Raw genomic sequence first — 22,424 nt, forward strand, 5'->3', positions numbered from 1 at the left:
AAGGTTTTATTATTATTATTATTATTATCTTTATCTGAACACCTTGATTGAATTTAATATCAGAAGTAGATAAAATTTTGGATTGATTTATAGGGTTTGATGAGTTTATTATCATCCAACTTGATTTAAATAATTTTGATGAATAGGTCTAGTTCATTAAATCAATAGATGTGTTATTCTGTCGGATCGTGATTGTGGCCATCTTCCTCTTCTTTCTCATTGAATGAGATGTCAAGTGGAGTGGAGCCTGGACAAGAGTGTTGACCATCCCAAGCATTTCGGATCACTGAACTACAATAACTATTGACTACACAAATGAACAAGAAGAATTCGCGCTGCATCCTAATTTGCTTTCCTCATTCTTCGACTTCGTCGGTCACAAATTTCCCAGTTCCTGGATTCAATGCAGCGAAGAAGAAGAAGGCAACGTTGAATAGTACCAGCGGTTCGAGTTCACTGACCGGCACTCCGGTCTCGATGTTTAGCTGCGCCAACGCACCCTTTCCTGTGATTATTTCCCCGATAATGGAGAACGCAATGCCCAGCTGCGCTAATCTTCCAACAAAGAGCTCGTTCGCTTTCGTGAATCCGAAGAGGGGCCCTTCGAGATAGGACACGGATCACAAATCAGTAGCTGAATCCAAGTGTTGTCTTGACAACGGAAGAAGAAGATGGAAGAAGGCGCAGCTGAGAGCTTGTGGTTTACTTTACCTCCTTCCTCGAGTCCCAGAGCAGCTCGGAAGCCCTTCCCCGGGGGGATGACAGCCTTCCCGAGCCCGGTGGGAGAATCATCAACAAACTGTCCTCGGTCACCGAGCGCTCCTATTGCTCCGAGGAGGGTGAAGAGGATGAAGAAGAGGAGGAGCGGCTCGGCCTCGTAGATCGGTATGCCGGTTTCCAAGTTCAATTGTGCTAGGATTCCTTTCCCTGTGATGCCTTCTCCTAGCAGAGAAGCCTGCGGATATGATCGAGTTGAGTACGAGAGGTTGGAATGAGAAGGGAAAGGACGCAGAATACTCACTGCAAACCCCAGCATGGCGACGCGGCCAACGAAGAGCTCGTTCTGCTTGGTGAACCCAATCCCCCCGGAGGTGCCAAAGATGCCATCCTCAACCTTCGGCTTCTTCGTCTCCACCTGCGGCAACAGCATCAACAACCGTGATCAGTGCGGATATCCTCCTCAACAACTAGTCCCATTAAAAGGTCTAATGTGACGTCAAGTCGCAGACCTTCGCTGGAGGAGCTTTGGTTTTAGCCTTGAACAAAGCAAGAGTTGGGAAGAAGGAAGAAGAAGAAGTGGAAGGCAGGTGTCTGCGAGGAGTCCGAGGAAGGAGGAGGTCGGAGAACCGCGTCGGCCGGAGCCGGTGAATCTGTCCCTGGAGCAATGGCTCCATGGTGGAGCTCAACGATCGGCCTCCAGTGCTGGCCAATAGCACGGATTGAGCCATGGCTCTGTCTCGTACGGTGCACTTGGTTTCTGCTTGCCTTCAAACTCAGAGTGAGTGCCATATATATAGATCAAGTAGAGACGATATTTCACGTGAGATCTCAAGGCAACGAAGAGACCACGTCGTCGCTCCTCTTTCTGTGGCTTTGGAGCTCCTCAAGCTCACCCCTCAAAGCTTGTGATCTGAGACAACTCCACGCGTACAGGGGAGTCCACGGCAGCATGAAGAAGACGACATTTTGTGGCGATCTTTCGTTGTCCAGTTTGATAGTAGCAATGAAGAGCCCGTCATGTTCATTTCATTTCATGGCAGCAGTCACTCGGATTCTTTGGCTCAAATAAATTTTAATTTTTTATATTATAATATAACTATTTACATATGTAATAAAAGAAAACGCAACCAACTCTTCGCTCCGTCCTCCTCCGTCGCCTCCCAAGAAATCAGGGATTTCAAATTGTAGGGTTTACTGAACTCAGCCGGCCATGTCAACCTTCTGCGGATTCTTCGGGGCCGCCGTGGCCTTCGTCTTCTCCTGTAATCCCCCCTTCGATCGAATCCCAGGCCTCCCGCGATCCGGAATATGGCTTTGATGGTTCGTTTTCGTCTCCTTGTGGGGGCATCGGGGGCGGCGTGCGGGTCGAACTTGATTGGCGTGATACGACGACCGGAGCTCGGGAGAAGTCGATCGTGTGCGTCGTCTTGGCCGGAGTGCTCGGGATGCGGGCGGTGGCCATCGCCGTTATGTTCAGCAATAATATTATAGACCCTAAGGCCACCTCGTACTACCTTCTCGAAGGCTGCACCCACCTCTCGTTAGGGCTGGCATGTGGCCTCGGTGGGCTCTCTGCGGGGGTGGCGAGAGGGCTCGATCGGGATGCCGGTGTCAGGTATCTCTTCTCCGTCCTGATCTGCTTTCCCTGTTCGTTGGAATGCTTTACATTGGCGTTTTTGATTTGACTTCGCTGAATGGCACTTCTTTCATATTTATAACCCATGGCTGATGACCTGCCAATAATGAGGATGATTAAATGTTTGGCTTCTGCTTTTAAGCTTATTGTGATTCAGCTGTCGGAATGTGTTAGCAGGAGATGTGCTTAACTAGTACTAATCACAGCTTATGTGCTTGAACGACTTTGATAGATTCCATTGTTCCAAATCTTAAATATTGTTTGCGGTTTTTAATCTTGAATTGTATATGCTTTGGTTCTTTTTCCTAAGGATGATTTGTACTTGGTTATCTTCCAGCACCACTAAGCTTTGACCTTGTATCTTGAAATCGTTGTTGTCTTCTAAAATTTCTAACTTGTTTTCTTTTTCCCGACAGAGTATCTCCTTTTTTTTTTTTTTCCCATAGAATATCCCTTATTTTTTTCAAAAAAAATGATATCACTCTTGACTTTTATTCTTTGGATTGCTACCACCACCCTTTGTCTGTCGTTTCGATCGCTCCCTCTCATCTGTCACCTCCACCCCTCGGTTGTCGCGTTCGTCATGCCCTCATCTATTGCCTCCACTTTTGTCCTATCGTCTCTTGTTCGTCATTGTTATCGCGATGGTTGAGGTGGACGATCTCTTAAGAGGGTGACTAGCATCAATGAAGCTTTTACCATTGGTGAGGGATGCAGCGTCAACTACAACAGAGGAAGAGATGGGAAGTCGATGAACTACTAGGGTTTTAGGAAGTGGTCGTGGGAGTGGTACGTTGTGGGGATTCGAGACCCAACCAAGTGGGCGTAACATCCTCCAATCCTAATGTCAGCATTAGGGGTATTCGAATTGGTTCAAACCAAACTGTGAAGGGTCGAGTCGAACCAGATTATTATTTTGATTCGGTTTGATTAAAATAAGATAGTTTGAATTGGAACCGATTTTGATTTACCTAAATGAATCGATTCAAGTCCAATTAATCGATTAATTGATTTATAATTTTAAGTAATATAAAAATATTTTTTTAAAAATAAATCGATTCAATTTAATTGAATTGAACTAGAATCTTGATCTAATTGGATGATATGATAATATCTATAAAATTGAGCCCACTAAAATTAAGCATTTTGGTCCGTTTGATTAATCAATTTGAATCAGGGGTAGTGAATTCAATAAGATTGATATCTTTTAAATTAAAATCGATTCGAATCAATTAACTGAAGCATCGGTGAGTCGGTTTGGATCAGGTTCGATGTAATTTTTTAGTTTAATTTGAACATCCCTAGTCAGCACTATCAAGTGTTCCACCCCACCTAAGAGGCTTGTCGAGAGATCGCTTAAGGCGATGAGGTGAGGGTGAGGATGGCGATGTACGAAGCTAAGGGTTGAGGCAGTGGGCGAGGGTTGACGTAACGGAGGAGGGGTAAAGGCAATTATGGACGAGGTAAAGGCTATGCTAAGATAAATAAATAAGGATCGTCCTATTAGAAAAAGTGTGTCTAACATTCCTCTTTAATTGGGTCGGGATAGTTAGCAAGAATATATTATCCCGAACACAGCCCTGGGGAGTTCATTCTGTCTATAACCACTTAAATGTTTCTTGCACCTAATCAACTAGCTATAGCTAGCAGTAAAGATCTTGATAACTAGCACCTAATTTAGCGTTCACTTATCGTTTGCATCAAAGAAAAAAATCTCCATAATAATTATTTTCTTCCTACTTATATGGATAAAGCTGAAACCAATCACGAATCATGCTTGCGCTGAATGAATTATCGCTCGGGAAAAAGCTTTATTCAAATCATAGGGCACCCATTTTTCACCGCCCAGAAACTCTCCACCTCGGTGAACCTTCTTTTTTCTCGCTTCTAAAGGCATGATTTATGAAGTTCCAAGTCTGTAGCTGTGTCGTATTCAAGAGCTTGGTTGCTCGATGATGAGCCAGGATTCATATCAAAAGGACGCGGATTAAATTGCTTGTTTAATCCGCAGACGAATACGACACTTATAGCTCGTCCTTATTTGATGGCTACCTGAAACTACCACAGGTTAACGAACTAAAAACATACCACACTATGATGCTTATCTTGTTTATTTATAATTCAGATTGAGATGTCCACTAATAAACTCATAAAATGTCGATAGACAACAGGACAAACATAGGTTAAGGATAAGCCAAAACAAAATTAAAAAAAAATACTGAAAACATCAAATTTCCAATTTCCATACCTCTCTACGTTGTCCATTGGTGACAGCTTCAAACCCACCCATCTAATCACTTCGACATGTCACACATCTACAAAATAATATATCTACATTTTTTCACGCAATGTATGAAAACTGAACAAAGCTATCCATTGTTTGAAAGAAAGGGGGCCGAGAATGTAAAAAACCTAATTCTGCATGCCTAAAGTTAGATTTTAAATTTCAAATGAACATAGATCTAGAAAATCCTTAGTAAAAAATTATAACATTAACATTGATATATCATAAAATGGAAAATAATGCTGCTATAATTGGAGAACAAAGAAGCTTCAACCCAAAGCAAACAAACCATGGAATTTAAAGACATGTCCCGGTTTCTATAAGAATTATGCATCTAATCAGCAAGTTTTACAAATTCTAACAAAGCCAACAATGAATCTGATTCAAAAGCAAAAAATGATTCATCTAAATGCTTAATTTCATATAATAGGGAAGCTTCTGAAGGGTAGAGCCACAATCTACTGAAAAGAAGCAGACGCAGGGCCAGCTCCATATCCTCCACCTCCGCGGCCAAATCCAGGTCTACCACCAGTGCCCTGCACGATTTCAAAAGTTAGGATGGATATACCACTCCATGCAGATTTAATTGCAGAACCACAATCAGGAAAACCATGAAAATACTCTCATTTCAAATAACCTTTATAAGGCACAGAAGAACATCACTGAATTGGGTCATAACTAAACATTGCAAAAATACTCTCATTTCAGATAACCTTTACAAGACACATGAGAACATCATTGAATTTAGGGGATAACTAAACATTACAACAAACACATTAAAAATATTAAAATATTTCATTCCTATGGTCACATGGAAAAAAATATAATGAGTACCTAATTAAGAATTATAAGCAACAGCATGCTTGATAATTTGTCTAAGATAGTACAGACAAAAATATGACACAAAATAATATCAAACACCATCAAATGAAAAGCCTCCTGAATAAGTTTAACCAGCTCAATGTGTCTCAAATGACTGTTATGAGATACAAAAGGACTGTATTGATTACTTTTCCTTTGGGTCTGAAAAAGTAATGGATGCAAGTTCTTCTAATATATATATATATACATATATACATATATACATATATATACTATACATATATACATATATACATATATATACTATACATATATATACATATATACATATATATATATACATATATATACATATATATACATATATATATATACATATATATACATATATATATATATATATATATATATGCATACATACATACACATATATATACATACATATATATAGGGTTCGCTGTACTGCAACAGACCACTCGATACAGGTGGTACATACCAATCCAATAGGGAATTGGTATGGATGGAATATACCAATATATTGGTACGCCCCGTTGTATCATGTGTCGGTATAGCTCGGTGCATACCGAGCCAACAATCAACTAGTACATCCGTATAGACCGATAAACAAACCATGTACATAAATATACATAAATATACATATATATATATACACACACACACACATATATATATATATATATATATATGGTTGTGTATGTTATTGTTGTATATTTTGAGATAGAAGTCAAAATCCATGGCACATAAAAAGAAGCAAAAATTATTGAACAGGACTATTTGCAGTAAGAATATGGCTTATCTTTCTGCACAGCAATCAACTCCAACTTAAAAACTCACTTATAGTACCAATAACTTTCTTTTTGAAAAATGTAAATAAACCATACGACATTCCACAGTTGAAATTTATGAATTAACAATGAAGGCAGGAAAAACCTGCAAATTGGCATTATGATTATAATCATGGATATACTTATGAACCTTCTGGCGCCCCATATGAAATTCCAACTGAGCAAGAATTAAGACTTATAAAATTTTAAAATCTTAAACATTTACATATCTTCCTTCACTTGCCCATTTTGGAGACCAGATAGTTCCACCATCTGTCATATGGATGTCTATGATAGTATGATACTACTGAAATATTTAACACTAAATAATTTTTTCTTTCAACTCTAGCAATCCACCCTACAGAATAAAATTAGTCAGTATGGCCAAAGAATGCTTATATCTAACTAAGAAATAAAGTAACAATTCTCTGTGACCAGATCACACAATTCTCAAAAGCAGTCTCTGCCATCAATGCATTAGCAACAAGAAAGTGCCCCAAAATTGATCTCTATCAAGTTTCGCCATAAATGCTTTCTTTACTAATTTTGATAAGAAAAATAAAGGCTAATGGATATGGATATCAAAACTGAGCTGATGCATACCCTGAAAGATGGCTGGAATTCAGGTGGTGCACCGCCCTTGTCACCAGCATCACCTGGAGGACCCCCAGGACGAGGACCTCCCCTATATCCATCCCTATCCCCAAATCTCGGTCTATCTCCCTCGAATCGGGGTGGCCCCCTGCCAAAACAACACACCAAAGTGAATCCAATCTCTTCACGAGGGAAGAGCAGAAATGGAGCAACGGATCGGAGAAACTATAGCCGCACCTGGGGCGGTCACCAGGAGGGCCGGAGCCAAACGGGCGAGCCGGTGGCCTCGCGGACTTCTTCAGGGTTGCGGGGACTATCTCCGAAGGAAGGTTAAGGTAAGTTCTAAGGTACTCAATCCCATCGTTGGTCAGGTACCAGTAGTAGTGCTGCCACGCGAAGGTCTCCCTCACGTACTCCCTCGACTTGAAGCTCTGCATCAGCTTGATCACCTGCAGATTGGGCACGTCGATCTCTGGGTGCTTGGCGAGGTTGTAATCCTTCTTCGCGTAGAGCACCCCCTCTGCACCCACAAAGAAAAGCATCAACTCAAATCCAAGAGAGTAAAAGAAAATCCCATTAAGCATTAGAAACCCTAGAGGCGCACCCTGAAAGAGGTACTTGCAGATCTCATGGCGGTTCTTCTTGGGGATGATCTGAGATAGAAGCGCAAGGGAGATTAGGGAAGAAGCAATTGAGAGCGAGGGAAGACGAACGCGAACAGCATAAGAGGTTCGAGATCGTAGGGTTTCTCACCATGGTAATGAGGGAGAGATCGCAGCCTTCGCAGGAGACTCGTGGGAGAGCCGACCAAGGGAAGCGCAAAGCAAACCCTAGTTTTTTCCCTCTTCTTATAGTGGCGTTGATGGGGTGGGTTGGGCCGAACGATGGCCCATCTAACGGCCCAAATTGATTTGTTAAGGCTATAGAAATGTCGAAAATATTAGGTTTTATTATTATACACACATATATTATATATATATATATATAATAGTTTCACTCTTTCGAATATTTTGAATAATAATTTTTATCTAAATATAAATTGGATAAATTTTTTTTTTAAGTATTATATCAAGTGGCATAGATTATGCTCACATGTGGGTTTAGAACATGAGAATTACCACTTATACAAATAATTTACTAACCAACTGAAATAAATTCCATGATTTGTTAAGAAAAAATCCTTAATTTTTAGGAAAAAAAAATAATTTAAGAATATTTGAACCTCACCTTATAATTATTGGACAAAAGTACACCTCAAAAAATTTGAAGTTATATGATTATGGACTAACAAACGAAATATTTTTATTTAATGAAAAATATACATAATCTTTTTTTTTCTTCCAAAATAATTCCTTATTTTTGCACAAATTTACATGTCTCTACAGCATGATAAAATAAAGAACAAATGAAATTAAAAGTGCTGAAATATTTATGCCTAGAAAAGAAATAGAGAAAAATTTTAATCCATAAACTAGGAGATCCCATCTAGAGCCTTTCAGAAGCTTCTCGAAGAGTAGAACCTATTCTAGAAGCAGAGGACGACTACGGTACAGGAGACCATGAAGCCGAAGGTACATATCAGGAAGCCGACGTGTACAGCCCAGCTCCTGTTGAACTTGCGCTGGTAACTCTCCGGCGGCTTCTGGTAGTGGATCTCCAACTCCCCCGGAAGCAGCGCCGGCGCAGGGCCCGCGGCGGCGGAGCAGCGGGTCGTGAGGAGCTTGAGGCGGTCGGTGGCGAGGGCGAGGGTGAGCTTGTGGCAGCGGCGCTGGTACTTGCTGCCGTGGATGCAGCGAAGGGTCTGGGCGGCGGCGGCGGAGAAGGCGAGGTGGCCGAGGGCGAGGAGGGCGATGGGGACCCAGCAGTGGCGGCACTGGAGGCGGTCCTGCGACGCCCCCAGCTGGGCCGCGAACAACACCGCCAGGAAGAGGAAGAAGAGCTGGAAGAGGCGCCACATCTCCTTTTTCTGCGCGTCCACCGCCCGTTTCTTCTCCATGGTCTTCTCCAAGTGGAGCTCCACGGCGGTGTTCAGAGCCCGAATTGCGGCCGCCTCTCCAACCACCGCCCTCGCCTCCTCCTCTTCCGTTTCCCCTGCGCAGGCGCACGCCACCTCTGCCGCCATCCCCTCCCGCTCTCCTCGATGCCAGCGATGACATGCTAAATACTTCATGTAGTGCTTACCTCGTCCGTCGTATAACGATGGTTGATCATTGAACGTCGGATCAACATCCAATGGCAGGATGAAGAAACAAGTTGGAGATGCGAGAAACACATGTTCACAGTAGAAGACAGCGGCCACGTGAATGGCTGCAGAAGCTGTCTTAAGGTAGACAAGTTTCCTTCGTCTTCTTCCAGCGGTGAGAACTCTCGCAACTCTCCCGAGCGCAGTTAAAGTGAAGACCACAAGGCGCAAGAAACTGTAAAGGAATCAACACTTCGAGTGTTGACGAAGAACTCCCAGCCAAACGTAGCAATGTGGTCATCACCAGGAGCAGCAGCAGCAGCTTCTGTGAGAATCATAGAAGTCATGTAATGCTTCTTTATCTTCTGGTCCTTGAAATATACCTCAGCTACACGTACATTTACAGCGAGAAGTTTCAGATATCTGTGCGCCCTCTCAATCATCACGTTGAAAGCAGGGATGCTGCCCAGGTGAGGCAACCGATACACGCTTCTAAGCACATACACATCCTTAGCATCTCAGGATCAATAGTGGAGACACCATTTTTGTGGGAGAAGAGCATCTTGTATACAGGGAATACAAGTTCAACACCATAGTTCTGTGTGAGAGGACTATGAGCAGGGAATACAAGCATGATGGAGTTTGATGTGTGTTGATCATGCTTTCTTCTCTTCGGCAGCATAGAGAGCTTTAATTTCCTCAACATCATCATAGCTGCCAAGAAATACTGGAGACCTCTGATGAATCTTGGTGGGAACCAAATCAAGGGCCTGCAAAGTAAATGATTCATGGATCATATCACGTTTGCCAATCATGATAAATCTGCAAGGTTTCCTCTGCAGCTTGTGTTGAAGCATAGAGAACAGGGATTGATGCAGTATACCCGTTGTTCTCCTGTGAATGCTTGACCTCCTGCTTGTTCCATCAAGAATGACATTGGAAAGACCTCATACAGAACACTGTTGTACAAAGCAGAAGAACCTCTGTTAACATATAGGGAACCGGAAAATCATAATTTAAAATAAAATAAAATCATTAAGTGTTTTTCTAAATCATGAACTGTCAATTCTGGATTCTAAAAATCAGGAATCGTAATCGAACCATCCAAGTCCATTTGCAGTTCGATTTGAAATTGGCAAACCGCTAGGCTGGTTCGGTTTCGATTCCGACCCGGTTTGATTCCGATTCACATCGAACCGTGAAATTGATTTTACTCGAATAATGAGGTTGTGTATACCGTAGTTTTCCATTAGGACTTTGCTTATCTGCAGGGTACAAAAAGATGCCTCCATACAGCAGTGTTCGATGGACATCAGCAACCATACTGTCAGATGAGCAATACACTAATCAAAGCCTAAGAACACAGGAAAACTGAGAGGTTTAAGCAGTACGTACCTTCCAATGTATCTCAGAGATTTTGGTGATGAACCATCCTTTGGGAACTTGCATTTCTCCACAAACCTAAGGACCAATGAGTGATGAAGAGAATTCAGCTCGGAAAACCTAACAAGGGAATTCAGCTCAGGTTGGATCATACACACTTTGCTGTAGGAGTATCCCAGTTCTTGGCATTTCCTTCATTCACTGAGTACAATTTGCCTCTCTTGGGTATCTGCAATGAAGGGCACAATGCTGCATAAGGACAGCCCATCCCACTGAGCTTTTAGAGGATCAACTTCAAGCACAACCTTAATGTCCGGATGGGTGAGTATGAACTCTCCAAGAGATGGATCGAGAGTGAAACCATTGACACCGTTCCCGGTGCTTAACACAAGCTGCATGCATCATGCAGAGATCGAGATGAGTATCTTCTGAGCAGGAGAAAGAAATGATAATAGAGAGGAACTTAACTGAACTCACAGTGCAAGGACTGCCGTACATGCAGTAGCCAGCTGCTACCATATGCTTCCCTGGTTGCAACACATCATCAAGGCTCACATTATCCTTATCTTTAACCATGTAAATGCCAAAAATCTGTCCAAAAATAGGTCTAAATGTCCGAATCGGTACGAAGGCAAACAGAGAATAGAGTTTTGAGGGCGATAAAATTCATGGAAACAGAGGACCCATACCGTTCCAATGGAGACGCCACAGTCAATGTTAGAGGAACCGTCCAGGGGATCGAAGACGACGCAGTACCTGCACGTCCGATTGGGGGAAACGCTGCACATCATTAAGATTTGAGGATGAGATTTAGCATGTCGCAAAATTTACGAACTTTCCACGCAATGATGGATCCACGAAGGTGGCTTCCTCATCCTCTTCTGACACAAGAACACACTGTGGGAGAAGATGATTAGCCGAACATGCTTTAAGATCGGTGCTATACGTACACAGAATCAGATGCCGTGAGGACTTACTGTGCGACCGCTGCTGATCAAAGCCTTGACGAAGACTTGGTTGGAGAGCACGTCTAGCTTCTTCTGTTCTTCACCCTGAATCAACGAAAGCAGAGTGAACGGACGTCTCTTCAGGTCAGGAAGTTTGATTTTTTGCCATGGGGAGAGGAATGCTTGCCTGGACGTTCGTCTCTCCTGCGAGTCCTATGAGTTTGGCGAGGCCAGCCTGTGAGAACAAACAAGGTGGAATCGAAGTTGAGATAGCAATAGGAGACGCAATGGTGGAGGGGAAGAGGAAGAGGAGGACCTTGTTGACGGCGGAGCAGACGAACTTGCAGCCGAGGACGATGTGGGAGAGGAGGATGGTGAAGTCGCCCTTCGACTCGGGGTGCTTCGACTGTTCGTTCAGCACGTGCCTGGTGATCGTCATCAAGTCCGTCCGGTGCGCGTCGGCCGCGTGATCCATCGTCCTAAGCTCGTAGAGAGAGAAGAGGGACGAGGCTTGATGTGTTGGAACCTCAGCTACTGCTGCAGCTTACACTGTAACAGTATATATATAGAGAGAGAGGAGGGGAAAGAGAGGCGGAGGAAGAGATGGTGGCATCTGCGGATGACAAAACGTTGCATGTCCACATGCGGCACGCAAGTGAATTTAGTGGAGAGAGTGAAATGCTTTACAAGTGGGCCACTTACTGCAAGTAGATGTATAGATGGTCCATTTATACGCAACACTTGTTTTACTGGTGATGGAATCAGATACCAGCATTGAAACGATCTTAATTGGGTTGCAAGCATCAGATGCCACGACAACTCTTTCGATTGGTTGGAAATCAGAATCACTTTACGCCAACACTTGATGATCCACAACCCACATGGTGTGATGCATGTCGATCCTGTTGGAAGCTATCGAACCTTTTTATATGAATGATCGAGTCTGGAGTCAAATTTGCTACGAGTAACATACAACATGTTACATAGTCAAATTTGTTGATGTCTAATCCTGATCATCGTCTAATTTATAATTCTTAATATGGTATGTAAACAAACATTTTAAAAATAAACGAGTCAAAAAAAATTATAAAAACATTAGTAGTTTATGGGGAAAGATATCAATTATGTCTAAATCGAGTTAATTCGGTTTTATATACATGAAAAGTTTGATAGGGTTGGTCGAGAGTCATAGACGTAAGTTGGATAGTTGATTTGCATGAAGATTGAAGTTAAGTGTGGTGTTTAACAATGTCCCTTCAATACTCTTGTTAATTTCAAGGTAAAAAATTTGAAATTCAAGTAAAAAATAATTAACTTTTATTATGATGGTTTAATATACATTTATGATAGGCTTAGCCAACGAGGGTATGAGCAAAATATTCTTGTTAAATTTTACAATGTATCAATACTTATGTTGCTACATTGATGATCAGGGTTCACTCTGTGTGTGACCATATGTTGAATCGTAATAATATTATCTTCATTATTAATCAATTAAAATAAAATATATATATGTCAAATTATACTATGATATACCCTTCCAAATAAAAATGAAAATTATTAAGTGAGATGAATATTAAAAGAGAGCTAAGAGGATACATATTATTAAGTATTGAAATGAAAGAGTTAGATGACCTACATCTTATTAAACTTGAGATTTTATGTTGAATTGATGTTTATGTGTACTAAGCTTGACCAATTTGAATTAAACTTATGATTATCTAATTTATAATTCTCAACCCTAAGATTATCTCTTTCAATATATTTTTATTTTTTTAGTATTATGTTGTCCTTGTATATGTTTATCTTATTTAAATGCCAATCTTAGACCACTTAATATTTAGTTTTAGTTTTATATAGTAATTTATGTTGTCAATGTATTTCTTTTATATATATATATATATATATATATATATATATATATATAAAATCAACATTTATATAGTATCACACTTCTACAACAAGTCTGATCCAACTTATGTGAGAAATGTTGAGAAGAAACCTGTTAAAGCGGAATATTCTTTTCCCTCTTTGTGTATCAAAATGGGTTCCTCATCAAAATACTAACTTAGTATTCAAATGAAAATATTAACCAGCACAGCATAAATAGTAGAGCAAAAATCAATCACACAGTGAGACTAAATCTTTTAACGTGAAAAACCTAATGTGGGAAAAACCACGGGACCGTAGTCCACCTCAAACTTCCACTATCAATAATACTGATAACAGGTTTACAGTATGTCTTCTCTAGAATAACTAGAGGATCAGAATAACATCAAGAATATAGATCTTGGCTCAAAAATAACATATCTTCATCACATAGGTGGATCTCTAGAGAGTTAAACTGTAGATCAACACCGTTAGGATTATAGAGTTTACTGCAAGGATTCTCCACATAAAATTTGGGCCAAAACTGATAACGTTTGACCACCGATCATCAAGCAGAAAACTCAGAAAACCTTACTTTCTCTCTCTATTTCTCTCTCCTCTTTTCTCTGCAAGCCGCCGCACGTTGCACGCTGCAATCTCTGATCTATTTTCCTCACCTTCTCTCTCCTCTTTTTAATTTCTTTCATTTGCTGATTTGGGCTCAATAGGCCCAATTGTCCAAGCCCACATATGGGCTGGACCCAATAATTCTCCCCCTCCAGCTCATTTGGTGGGTTGTTCCAAGCCCGCTTTTCGCCTACATGCTTCAAGCTTCTCCTTAGGCAAATACTTTGTCGAACATATATGAACCATTCTCATTGGTATGCACCTTTTCCAACTATAATTCTTTCAACTCAAGCATATCACGAATTCAGATATCTCACATCATTATGCTTGGATTTAGAATGGTATGTTGAATTCTTGGAGAGGTGAATGGCGCTCTGACTGTCACAGTAAACAGTATACACTTCCTGTTTCAAGCCCAATTCCTATAGAAACTTTTTCATCCATAAAGTTTCCTTACAGGCTTCAGTAACTGTTATGTATTCTGCTTCTGTGGTTGATAGAGCAACACACTTCTGTAACTTAGACTGCCAAGAGACTGCTCCCCCTGCAAATGTCATCAAGAATCCCGAAGTGGACTTCCTGGAATCAGTATCACCTGCCATGTCTGCATTTGTGTAACCTTCTAACACAGGTTCATCACTACCAAAACATAAACACAACCAGGAAGTACCTCTTAGATATCTTAATATCCATTTCACTGCTGCCCAATGATCCTTTCCAGGATTTGAGAGAAATCGACTAACAACTCCAACTGCCTACTGTAGATGAGTAAGGCACTCTGGACATTTCTTCTTTTTCTTTCTCACTTGTAGGACATTGTTTCGAACTCAGCTTAAAATGACCTGCAAGTGGGGAACAAACTGTTTTGGCTTTACTCATGTTGAATCTTTCAAGAACCTTTTCAATATAAGTCTCCTGAGATAACCAAATCTTCTTTTTCTTCCTATCACGAAGAATCTTCATGCCAAGTATTTGTTTCACCGATCCCAAGTCTTTCATGGCAAAAGACTTACTTAGCTCTCTTTTAAGCTTTCCAATTTTTCCAACATCATGGCCAACAATCAGTATATCATCAACATATTTCAGTAAAATAATAAAATCATCATCTGAAAATTTCTTCATAAACACACAATGATCAGATGTGGTTCTATCATACCCTTGGCTCATCATAAAGGAATCAAACTTCTTGTACCATTGTCTAGGTGTCTGTTTGAGTCCATATAAGCTTTTCTTAAGCTTACACACCATATTTTCTTTTCCCTTGACTTTGAAACCTTCTGGTTGCTCCATGTAAATTTCTTCTTCTAAGTCACCATGAAGAAATACTGTTTTTACATTAAGTTGTTTAACTTCTAAATTCAAGCGGACAGCCAAACCAAGAACAACTCGGATAGAGGACATTTTTATAACCGGAGAAAATATTTCTTCAAAGTCAATACCTTTCTTCTGACTGAATCCTTTCACAACTAGTCGTGCCTTGTATCTCTGTTGTGAGCTATTGCTTTCAGTCTTCAATTTGTAAACTCACTTATTCTTGAGAGCTTTATTCTCTTTAGGCAACTTTACCAAGTCATAGGTGTAGTTCTCAAGCAAGGATCTCATCTCTTCTTGCATGGCTTTAACCCACTCACTCATATTCTCATGTAGAATAGCTTCTTGGTAAGTTTCTGGCTCTCCCCCGTCAGTAAGCATAACATACTCATGTGGAGGATATCCGGTAGAGGGTTGTCGCTCTCTAGTGGATCTTCTAAATGGAATATCAACTGATGGTGGAGGTACCTGTTCAGTTAGTTCAGCATCATCAACTGTAGATGTATCATCACTAGTATTCTCACCACAATCTTCTTGTTCATCTCCCCCATGATCATCATAAACTACAGGTGAAGGAACTGGACCCAAACTCCAAGGAATATAAACAGAGGTTTCTGGCTTCTCAACATTATCACCATCATCAAACAATTGGTCTTCAAGAAACACAACATCTCTGCTTCTAACAATCTTCTTGTTCACTGGATCTCATAATCTGTACCCAAACTATTCATGACAATATCCCAAGAAGATACATGCTTTTGTTTTACTATCAAGCTTGGACCTCTCATCTTTAGGAATATGAACAAATGTTTTACACCCAAAGACTCTTAAATGATTATAAGATATATCTTTTCCTCTCCATACTCTCTTTGGAACATCACCTTGCAGAGGAACTGATGGAGAAAGATTTATTAGGTCAATTGTAGTTCTCATAGCCTCCCCCCAAAATGACTTCGGTAACTTGGCGTGAGAAAGCATACACCTAATCCTTTCTTCAATGGTTCTGTTCATCCTTTCTGCCACACCGTTCTGCTGAGGAGTTTTAGGAACTGTTTTCTCAAGCCTGATACCATGAAACCTGCAATAATTCTCAAAAGGACCCATGTACTCGCCACCATTATCTGATCGAACACAATTTAGCTTCCTACCAGTTTCTCTTTCAACACTAACATGAAACTCCTTGAAAGCATCGAGTACCTGGTCTTTATATTTCAAAGCAAAAGCCCACACTTTTCTAGAATGGTCATCAATAAAAGTAACAAAATAAAGAGCACCTCCAAGAGTTCTAGTTTACATAGTACAAACATCAGTATGAACTAAATCAATAACATCTGATCTTCTAGATGATGGATATGTCTGAAATGCAACTCTATGTGTTTTTTCAGCTAAGCAATGATCACAAGATTTAAGAGATGTACCTTGCAACTCTGGTAAGAACTGCTTTCTAGCAAGAGTTTGAAGTCCCTTCTCGCTGATATGTCCAAGCCTCTTATGCCAAAGATCTATACTTTCATCTTTTCGAATTGCATTAATCTCTCCTTTGTGTAGCTTAGCTTCCATGACATAAAAAGAATTAATCTTCTTTACTTTTGCCACAATTAGAGAACCTTTAGTGAGTTTCCATTTATTTTCACCAAAATAATGTGCAAAGCCCTCATCATCAAGTCTACTTGTAGATATCAAGTTAAGACGAATATCTAGAACATGTCTTACATCTTTGAGTATCAATTTGCTCCCAATACTGGTCTCCAAGCAAATATCTCTAATACCCACAATCTTAGATGTACCATTGTTTCCCATTCTGACATTACCAAAATCACCAGCAATGTAAGATCTAAAGAAATCACCATGAGAAGTGACATGAAATGAAGCACCAGAGTCAATTACCCAGCTACTGTCCTGAGCTACAAGGCTAACACAACCTTCATCACAAACAATAGTGATATTACCTTCAGCAGCAACTGTATTGGTCTCTTTCTCATTTTTCTTCATTTCATTTTGTTCTCGCTTCCAAAACCTACACTCTTTCTTCATGTGACCTGGCCTATTACAATGAAAATATTTGATATCTCTTCTAGACTTGGATCTTCCTCTATAACCATATGGATTTCTGCTATGACTTCTTCCACGTCTTTCTTGTTTTTCAGTAACAAATGCACCAGAAGAAGATTCACCCTGTTCTTTCCTTCTGGCATCTTCATTTAGCAAACTGTCTTTAACCATATCTATGGTTATAGTCCCCTCTGGCATGGAGTTACAAATAGTCACCACATACGTTTCCCAACTTTCTGGTAAAGAGCTGAGAAATAATAATCCCTGCATCTCATCATCTATATTCATTTTCATAGCAACCAACTTGTTTGCAAGACTCTGAAATAGGCTTATGTGCTCAACAATGTTACTACCATCTTTATACTTCAAATTTACAAGCCTTCTGAGGAGAGAAATTCTATTTCCCACTGTCTTTTTCGCAAAGAGGTTTTCTAACCTTTGCCAAACAACATCAGCTCTGGTTTCATCTGAAATATGCTCATGCAAGTTTATATCCATCCATCTTCTAATATAGGCAATAGCTTTTCTATGTTGAACTTCCCATTCTTCATCGTCCATAGTAAAAGGTTTATTTTTAACCTTGATAGGCTTATACAAATCTTTGTAATAGAGCAAATCTTCAATCAGACACCTCTAAGTGGAATAATTTGATGAGTTCAATTTAAACATACCATCTGAATGCTCCATTTCAATCACACAAGAAAACTAGCACCAAACAACCTGACGCTCTGATACCACTTGTTGGGAAGAAACCTGTTAAAGCGGAATATTCTTTTCCCTCTTTGTGTATCAAAATAGGTTCCTCATCAAAATACTAACTTGGTATTCAAATGAAAATATTAACTAGCACAGCATAAATAGCAGAGCAAAAATCAATCACACAGTGAGACCAAATCTTTTAACGTGGAAAACCCAATGTGGGAAAAACCACGATCTTGACCGTAGTCCACCTCAAACTTCCACTATTAATAATACTGATAACAGGTTTACAGTAGGTCTTCTTTAGAATAACTAGAGGATCAGAATAACATCAAGAACATAGATCTTGACTCAAGAATAACATATCTTCATCACATAGGTGGATCTCTAAAGAGGGTAAACTATAGATCAACACCGTTAGGATTATAGAGTTTGCTGCAAGGATTCTTCACATAAAATTTGGGCCAAAACTGACAATATTTGGCCACCGATCGTCAAGTAGAAAACTCAGAAAACTTTACTTTCTTTCTCTATTTCTCTCTCCTCTTTTCTCTGCAAGCCGCCGCACGCTGCACGCTGCAATTTCTGATCTAGTTTCCTCACCTTCTCTCTCCTTTTTTTAATTTCTTTCATTTACTGATTTGAGCTCAATAGGCCCAATTGTCCAAGCCCACATATGGGCTGGAGCCAACAAGAAATTATGTTAGACTTTAAATATAATGATTTTTTTGTTATAAATAACTTAATTTTAAGATTTATGATAATCTGATCAAAATATTTATCATCATATCAAATTATGTCCAAAACCTATAAATAGCCCTCTTCATCTCATATGATATTTAATTAATATTTATATAATATTTTTTCTCTATTCAACTTGCACCATACATTTAGCTTTGGGTTCCACTGTCAAATCTAATCTAGTTTTTAGGATTAATGGACATCCAATTCAATATCTTTGTCACAAAATATGAATAACCTAAATTATAACCAGTGAGATGCGCCCATGGCCGACTTATATTCCACATGCCAATTAATTGCACATTGTGGAAGGTGTCTTCTTCCCAATCACCAAATTTGCCATCATTTGCTTCATTATAGTGTGTCGTTAATGTGGTTTTTACTGAGACATTCGATTGATTAGTGTGTTAGGGTATGAATGATAGCGGTCCACATGTGAGTGTGATATACATTATTTAGTGTAATAATTCTTTTATTATTTTAAATATTTGCTTAATGTCGTACAGATCCAAACTGTATCAAACTCGTGAATGTCCAAATCTGATTTAAATTGGTTGACTCAAGAATCATAATAGACAATACGATAATTTGATTGGATCTAAGTCTTCCAACGTGTGCTCTACTCCCACCGCGTTCCAAATTGGACTTAGAATTATTATTAGAATAATAAAACATTGATGATGTCTCTGTATTTAGTTTTTACTAAGGATATTACTATTTACAACCCTTATTTTACTATTTATAATCTCATTTTAATAATTTTTAATATATCTAAATTGATTATCTGTTTGTAAATGTACAAAAATATCATCCTCTTATTCCTCGTCCTTTTCTTTTCAATCTTCCTCCTCATCATCATCTTCTTCTTCTCGTAGGCAACAAAGTTGGTGATAGTGATGTCATAGAAGATCCACGATAGATAAGCAGTTTAGGGCCAACGATCAACGATAGCGATTCCCTTCTTTTTTATAGCTAGTAGAGCAGACGACGTTGTTAGCAAAAGATTAGTGACAAGTGAGCATGCTATGGCTGGTGATCCATGATGATGGCTTCCTCCTCTTCTGCAGCTAGCAGAGTCAACGATAGCGTCAATGGAAGATTGACGATAAGCAGGCAAGCTAGGGTCATTGATCGACGATAACGAATTCTTCCTCTTCCGTAGCCAACAAAACTTACGATGATAACGTCAATGGAAGATCAACGACATGTCGTAAGCTGAGGCTAGAAATCGATAGCAACGAGTAGTGGATAGCCATAGCAACAACTGTGGGGGTTAGTAGGATACGCGGAGTGGGAGGAGGAGGAAGCTCTTTGGTTTCTTTATGATAAATTATATTAACTTTTTATTTATGATAAATTTAAAATAAATTTATGTAAAAATAAATATATTTTTAATAGATGTCGTGAGTATAATTTGAATATAACTTGAGTGTCGGTTGAATATAAGAGATTCGATCCTATCCGAAAGGATTTGATCCGATTCTATACTAAGACATCGATTGAGTCGAATCGGCCCACGGGTTGATTGGGTTTAAAATAATTTAATTTCAAGATATTATTAAGATTTTTTTAAAAAATATTTCTCGATAAAAATAAAATATAGAGGTCGCATTCCAAAAAAACCCATTAAAGACCTTTTTTTTCGATAAATTGCCCGATCCGATTTTTGTGGGTCAAATGCTTCAAGACATCGTCACTGTTACGATAAGTGGAGAGGACTGCAACCGATGTTTGACTTCGAGTCCTTTTCTAATGGCCACATCTATTTGACTTGTCTCCCATCAGACAAACTCGTCCACATGATCACTTCTCAGCCACCAAAGCAAGGCGACGCGCTGATATATGACTGGGAGCCCGAGGGTAGGACCCGTGGGTCCCACAGATGCTCGCCAATTGGACTCATGCAATAACTCTCCTGATCGCTGACGAAGACGGTCGATTGCGGTCAATTCATGCAGCGGTGGCACCCGATACTGAGCCAGCTACTGTCGGGGCCCGCCGAGAGAAGTATATATATATATATATATATATATATATATATATATATATATATATATATATATATATATATCCATCCATGGGCGATTTTTCCTCAAAATATTTTTTTATTTTTTTACAAAAGACATCTCCTATTTTGATTTTTTTTTTCAAATGGTGGTATCTAATTCGCATAATACCCAAAATATCCTTTACTAACCTCAATAATACTTTTTTTAATCAATTTTTCATAAGTTTGTGATCGTTATAGTATTTTTATTTTACTCATTTATAGTTTTTTAATAATATTATAATATTTTATTAAATATTTAATAGTATAAAATTATTTAAAAAATATTATAAGAGATAACATGTTATGTTTTTTTTTGTTGTGATTGCTTGTAAACCATTATAATAGAGGTGTTCAAATTGAATCGTAAAATCAAACTATGGTTTTGATTAGGGGTAGTCTTTTTTTTGTTTGGTTAACAATCGAATTGAACTGATTTTAATTTAAAAAATATCAATTTGACTGAATTTATTATCCTAAGTCATTAACCAATTCAAACTGATTATTTTAACTAGTCTAAAGACTCAATTTTACAAAGGATACGGGCACAATTTCATAAATCTTATCGTATCGACCCAATTGTACTAAGATTATGATCCAGTCCAATTGAATTGAACCGATTTTATTTAATATATATTTAAATTACTTAAAATTATAATTTGATTAATCAGTTAATTGAACCGTATTAACTAGTTTTGAATCGATTTGGTTAGGTAGGTTTAAATTGATTCTTATTTGAACTATCTTATTGATTGAATAAAAAAAAATCAAAGTTCGATTTGAACACCCATATATTATAATATTAAATTATTTATTTTTCTAATTGGTTTAGTTGAAGTTATGAGTTTGTTTAGGTCATTTATAATGTTTTCAAGTAGGTTTTATAATATTTTTATTATAATGACCAAAACACTATAATAGCATAACTTTTTATCCCTATGTGAGTGATGTTGTTCTTAAACTATTATATATTATAGATATCTGTCCTGGTATAATATATTAAATAGTTTATAATCTGTTTTGATTTATTTGACTCACTTATAATATTTTCCAATAACATTCTATTGTTTTGATTAAAATATTAAAAACATTATATAAGTGATATATTTGGTTATCATAGACCATTACAAAATCAAATTTTTAGGTTTTGAGTTGGTTGGATTGAATTTAAGTTCATTTATTAATGATTTCAAGTAAGCTTTATAATTTTTTCTTTACGATGGCTATAAATGATGAAAAAAAAAACCAATGGGATTAGTGAGAGGTATTTTAGATATTATCGAAACAGGAGAACTATTTGAAAAAAAGGAAAACATGGGACACTTTTTGGGGAAAAAAATAAAAAATGGAGTTTTTTTTTTAATGGAAATCTCTCTATATCCATATAAATATCTAAATCTTATATATACATATATATATATATATATATTCCAATTTGGAGGGATATATATACATATAATACCAGTATTATTGTTAAAGAATTTTCAACGTGACAGAAATTAAATAACATAAAATATCAATATGTTCCCAAAGTTTTGCAGTATATTATATTATTATATATATATATATATATATATATATATATATATATGTTATAAACCTCATTTTATAATGGTAAATATGGAAGAAATGTGCCAAACGAAACGAACAACCAAAAAAAGAGGA

The 22,424-nt window shown here is 38.5% G+C and overlaps 4 protein-coding genes across 5 annotated transcripts; all 4 read right to left on the bottom strand.

Annotated features, from left to right (window-relative positions):
• Positions 1 to 260: 260 nt before the first annotated feature.
• Positions 261 to 1,493, bottom strand: LOC135644886 (photosystem II 22 kDa protein, chloroplastic-like). Of its 2 annotated transcripts, XM_065162917.1 has the most exons (4): positions 1,230 to 1,492; positions 1,022 to 1,135; positions 712 to 955; positions 261 to 601 (listed from the first exon to the last, which is right to left on the bottom strand). In XM_065162917.1, the coding sequence occupies exons 1-4, from the start codon at positions 1,446 to 1,448 to the stop codon at positions 357 to 359; spliced, it is 822 nt and encodes a 273-aa protein (XP_065018989.1). In that variant the 5' UTR covers positions 1,449 to 1,492; the 3' UTR covers positions 261 to 356. The 2 variants fall into 2 exon arrangements, with proteins under 2 accessions (XP_065018989.1, XP_065018932.1); XM_065162860.1 differs by having other exon boundaries at positions 712 to 1,135; positions 1,230 to 1,493.
• A 3,415-nt stretch (positions 1,494 to 4,908) lies between these two features.
• Positions 4,909 to 7,749, bottom strand: LOC135644973 (small ribosomal subunit protein eS10z-like). Its single transcript, XM_065163007.1, has 5 exons — positions 7,655 to 7,749; positions 7,506 to 7,554; positions 7,139 to 7,421; positions 6,911 to 7,049; positions 4,909 to 5,176 (listed from the first exon to the last, which is right to left on the bottom strand). The coding sequence occupies exons 1-5, from the start codon at positions 7,655 to 7,657 to the stop codon at positions 5,099 to 5,101; spliced, it is 552 nt and encodes a 183-aa protein (XP_065019079.1). The 5' UTR covers positions 7,658 to 7,749; the 3' UTR covers positions 4,909 to 5,098.
• A 522-nt stretch (positions 7,750 to 8,271) lies between these two features.
• On the bottom strand, positions 8,272 to 9,274 carry LOC103989162 (uncharacterized). The gene has a single exon (XM_018818495.2). It carries the CDS (start codon positions 9,069 to 9,071, stop codon positions 8,427 to 8,429), a length of 645 nt encoding a protein of 214 aa, XP_018674040.2. The 5' UTR covers positions 9,072 to 9,274; the 3' UTR covers positions 8,272 to 8,426.
• A 152-nt stretch (positions 9,275 to 9,426) lies between these two features.
• Positions 9,427 to 11,954, bottom strand: LOC103983641 (fructose-1,6-bisphosphatase, cytosolic-like). Its single transcript, XM_009400897.3, has 12 exons — positions 11,730 to 11,954; positions 11,601 to 11,648; positions 11,444 to 11,518; positions 11,302 to 11,363; positions 11,156 to 11,222; positions 10,944 to 11,057; positions 10,772 to 10,858; positions 10,625 to 10,695; positions 10,479 to 10,544; positions 10,321 to 10,407; positions 9,967 to 10,042; positions 9,427 to 9,853 (listed from the first exon to the last, which is right to left on the bottom strand). Exons 1-12 carry the CDS (start codon positions 11,886 to 11,888, stop codon positions 9,740 to 9,742), a joined length of 1,026 nt encoding a protein of 341 aa, XP_009399172.2. The 5' UTR covers positions 11,889 to 11,954; the 3' UTR covers positions 9,427 to 9,739.
• Positions 11,955 to 22,424: the final 10,470 nt, after the last annotated feature.

Source organism: Musa acuminata, chromosome BXJ1-1 (assembly GCF_036884655.1).
Source record: "Musa acuminata AAA Group cultivar baxijiao chromosome BXJ1-1, Cavendish_Baxijiao_AAA, whole genome shotgun sequence".
Taxonomy (NCBI): domain Eukaryota; kingdom Viridiplantae; phylum Streptophyta; class Magnoliopsida; order Zingiberales; family Musaceae; genus Musa; species Musa acuminata.

Bases quoted from the DNA above. Each gene is read 5' to 3' on its own strand.
- LOC135644886 (XM_065162860.1), bottom strand. From the start codon at position 1,448: ATGGCTCAATCCGTGCTATTGGCCAGCACTGGAGGCCGATCGTTGAGC. The intron at 1,136-1,229 runs GTCTGCGACTTG...CTGTTGCCGCAG, and splicing joins CCAAAGCTCCTCCAGCGAAG to GTGGAGACGAAGAAGCCGAA. The intron at 602-711 runs GTAAAGTAAACC...CCTATCTCGAAG, and splicing joins TCTGGGACTCGAGGAAGGAG to GGCCCCTCTTCGGATTCACG.
- LOC135644973 (XM_065163007.1), bottom strand. The intron at 7,422-7,505 runs GTGCGCCTCTAG...TTGTGGGTGCAG, and splicing joins CTGCAAGTACCTCTTTCAGG to AGGGGGTGCTCTACGCGAAG. The intron at 5,177-6,910 runs GTATGCATCAGC...GAAATCGTGCAG, and splicing joins AATTCCAGCCATCTTTCAGG to GGCACTGGTGGTAGACCTGG.
- LOC103989162 (XM_018818495.2), bottom strand. From the start codon at position 9,071: ATGAAGTATTTAGCATGTCATCGCTGGCATCGAGGAGAGCGGGAGGGG.
- LOC103983641 (XM_009400897.3), bottom strand. From the start codon at position 11,888: ATGGATCACGCGGCCGACGCGCACCGGACGGACTTGATGACGATCACC. The intron at 11,223-11,301 runs GTTCGTAAATTT...TCGGACGTGCAG, and splicing joins GATCCATCATTGCGTGGAAA to GTACTGCGTCGTCTTCGATC. The intron at 10,859-10,943 runs GTGAGTTCAGTT...TGATGCATGCAG, and splicing joins TGTACGGCAGTCCTTGCACT to CTTGTGTTAAGCACCGGGAA.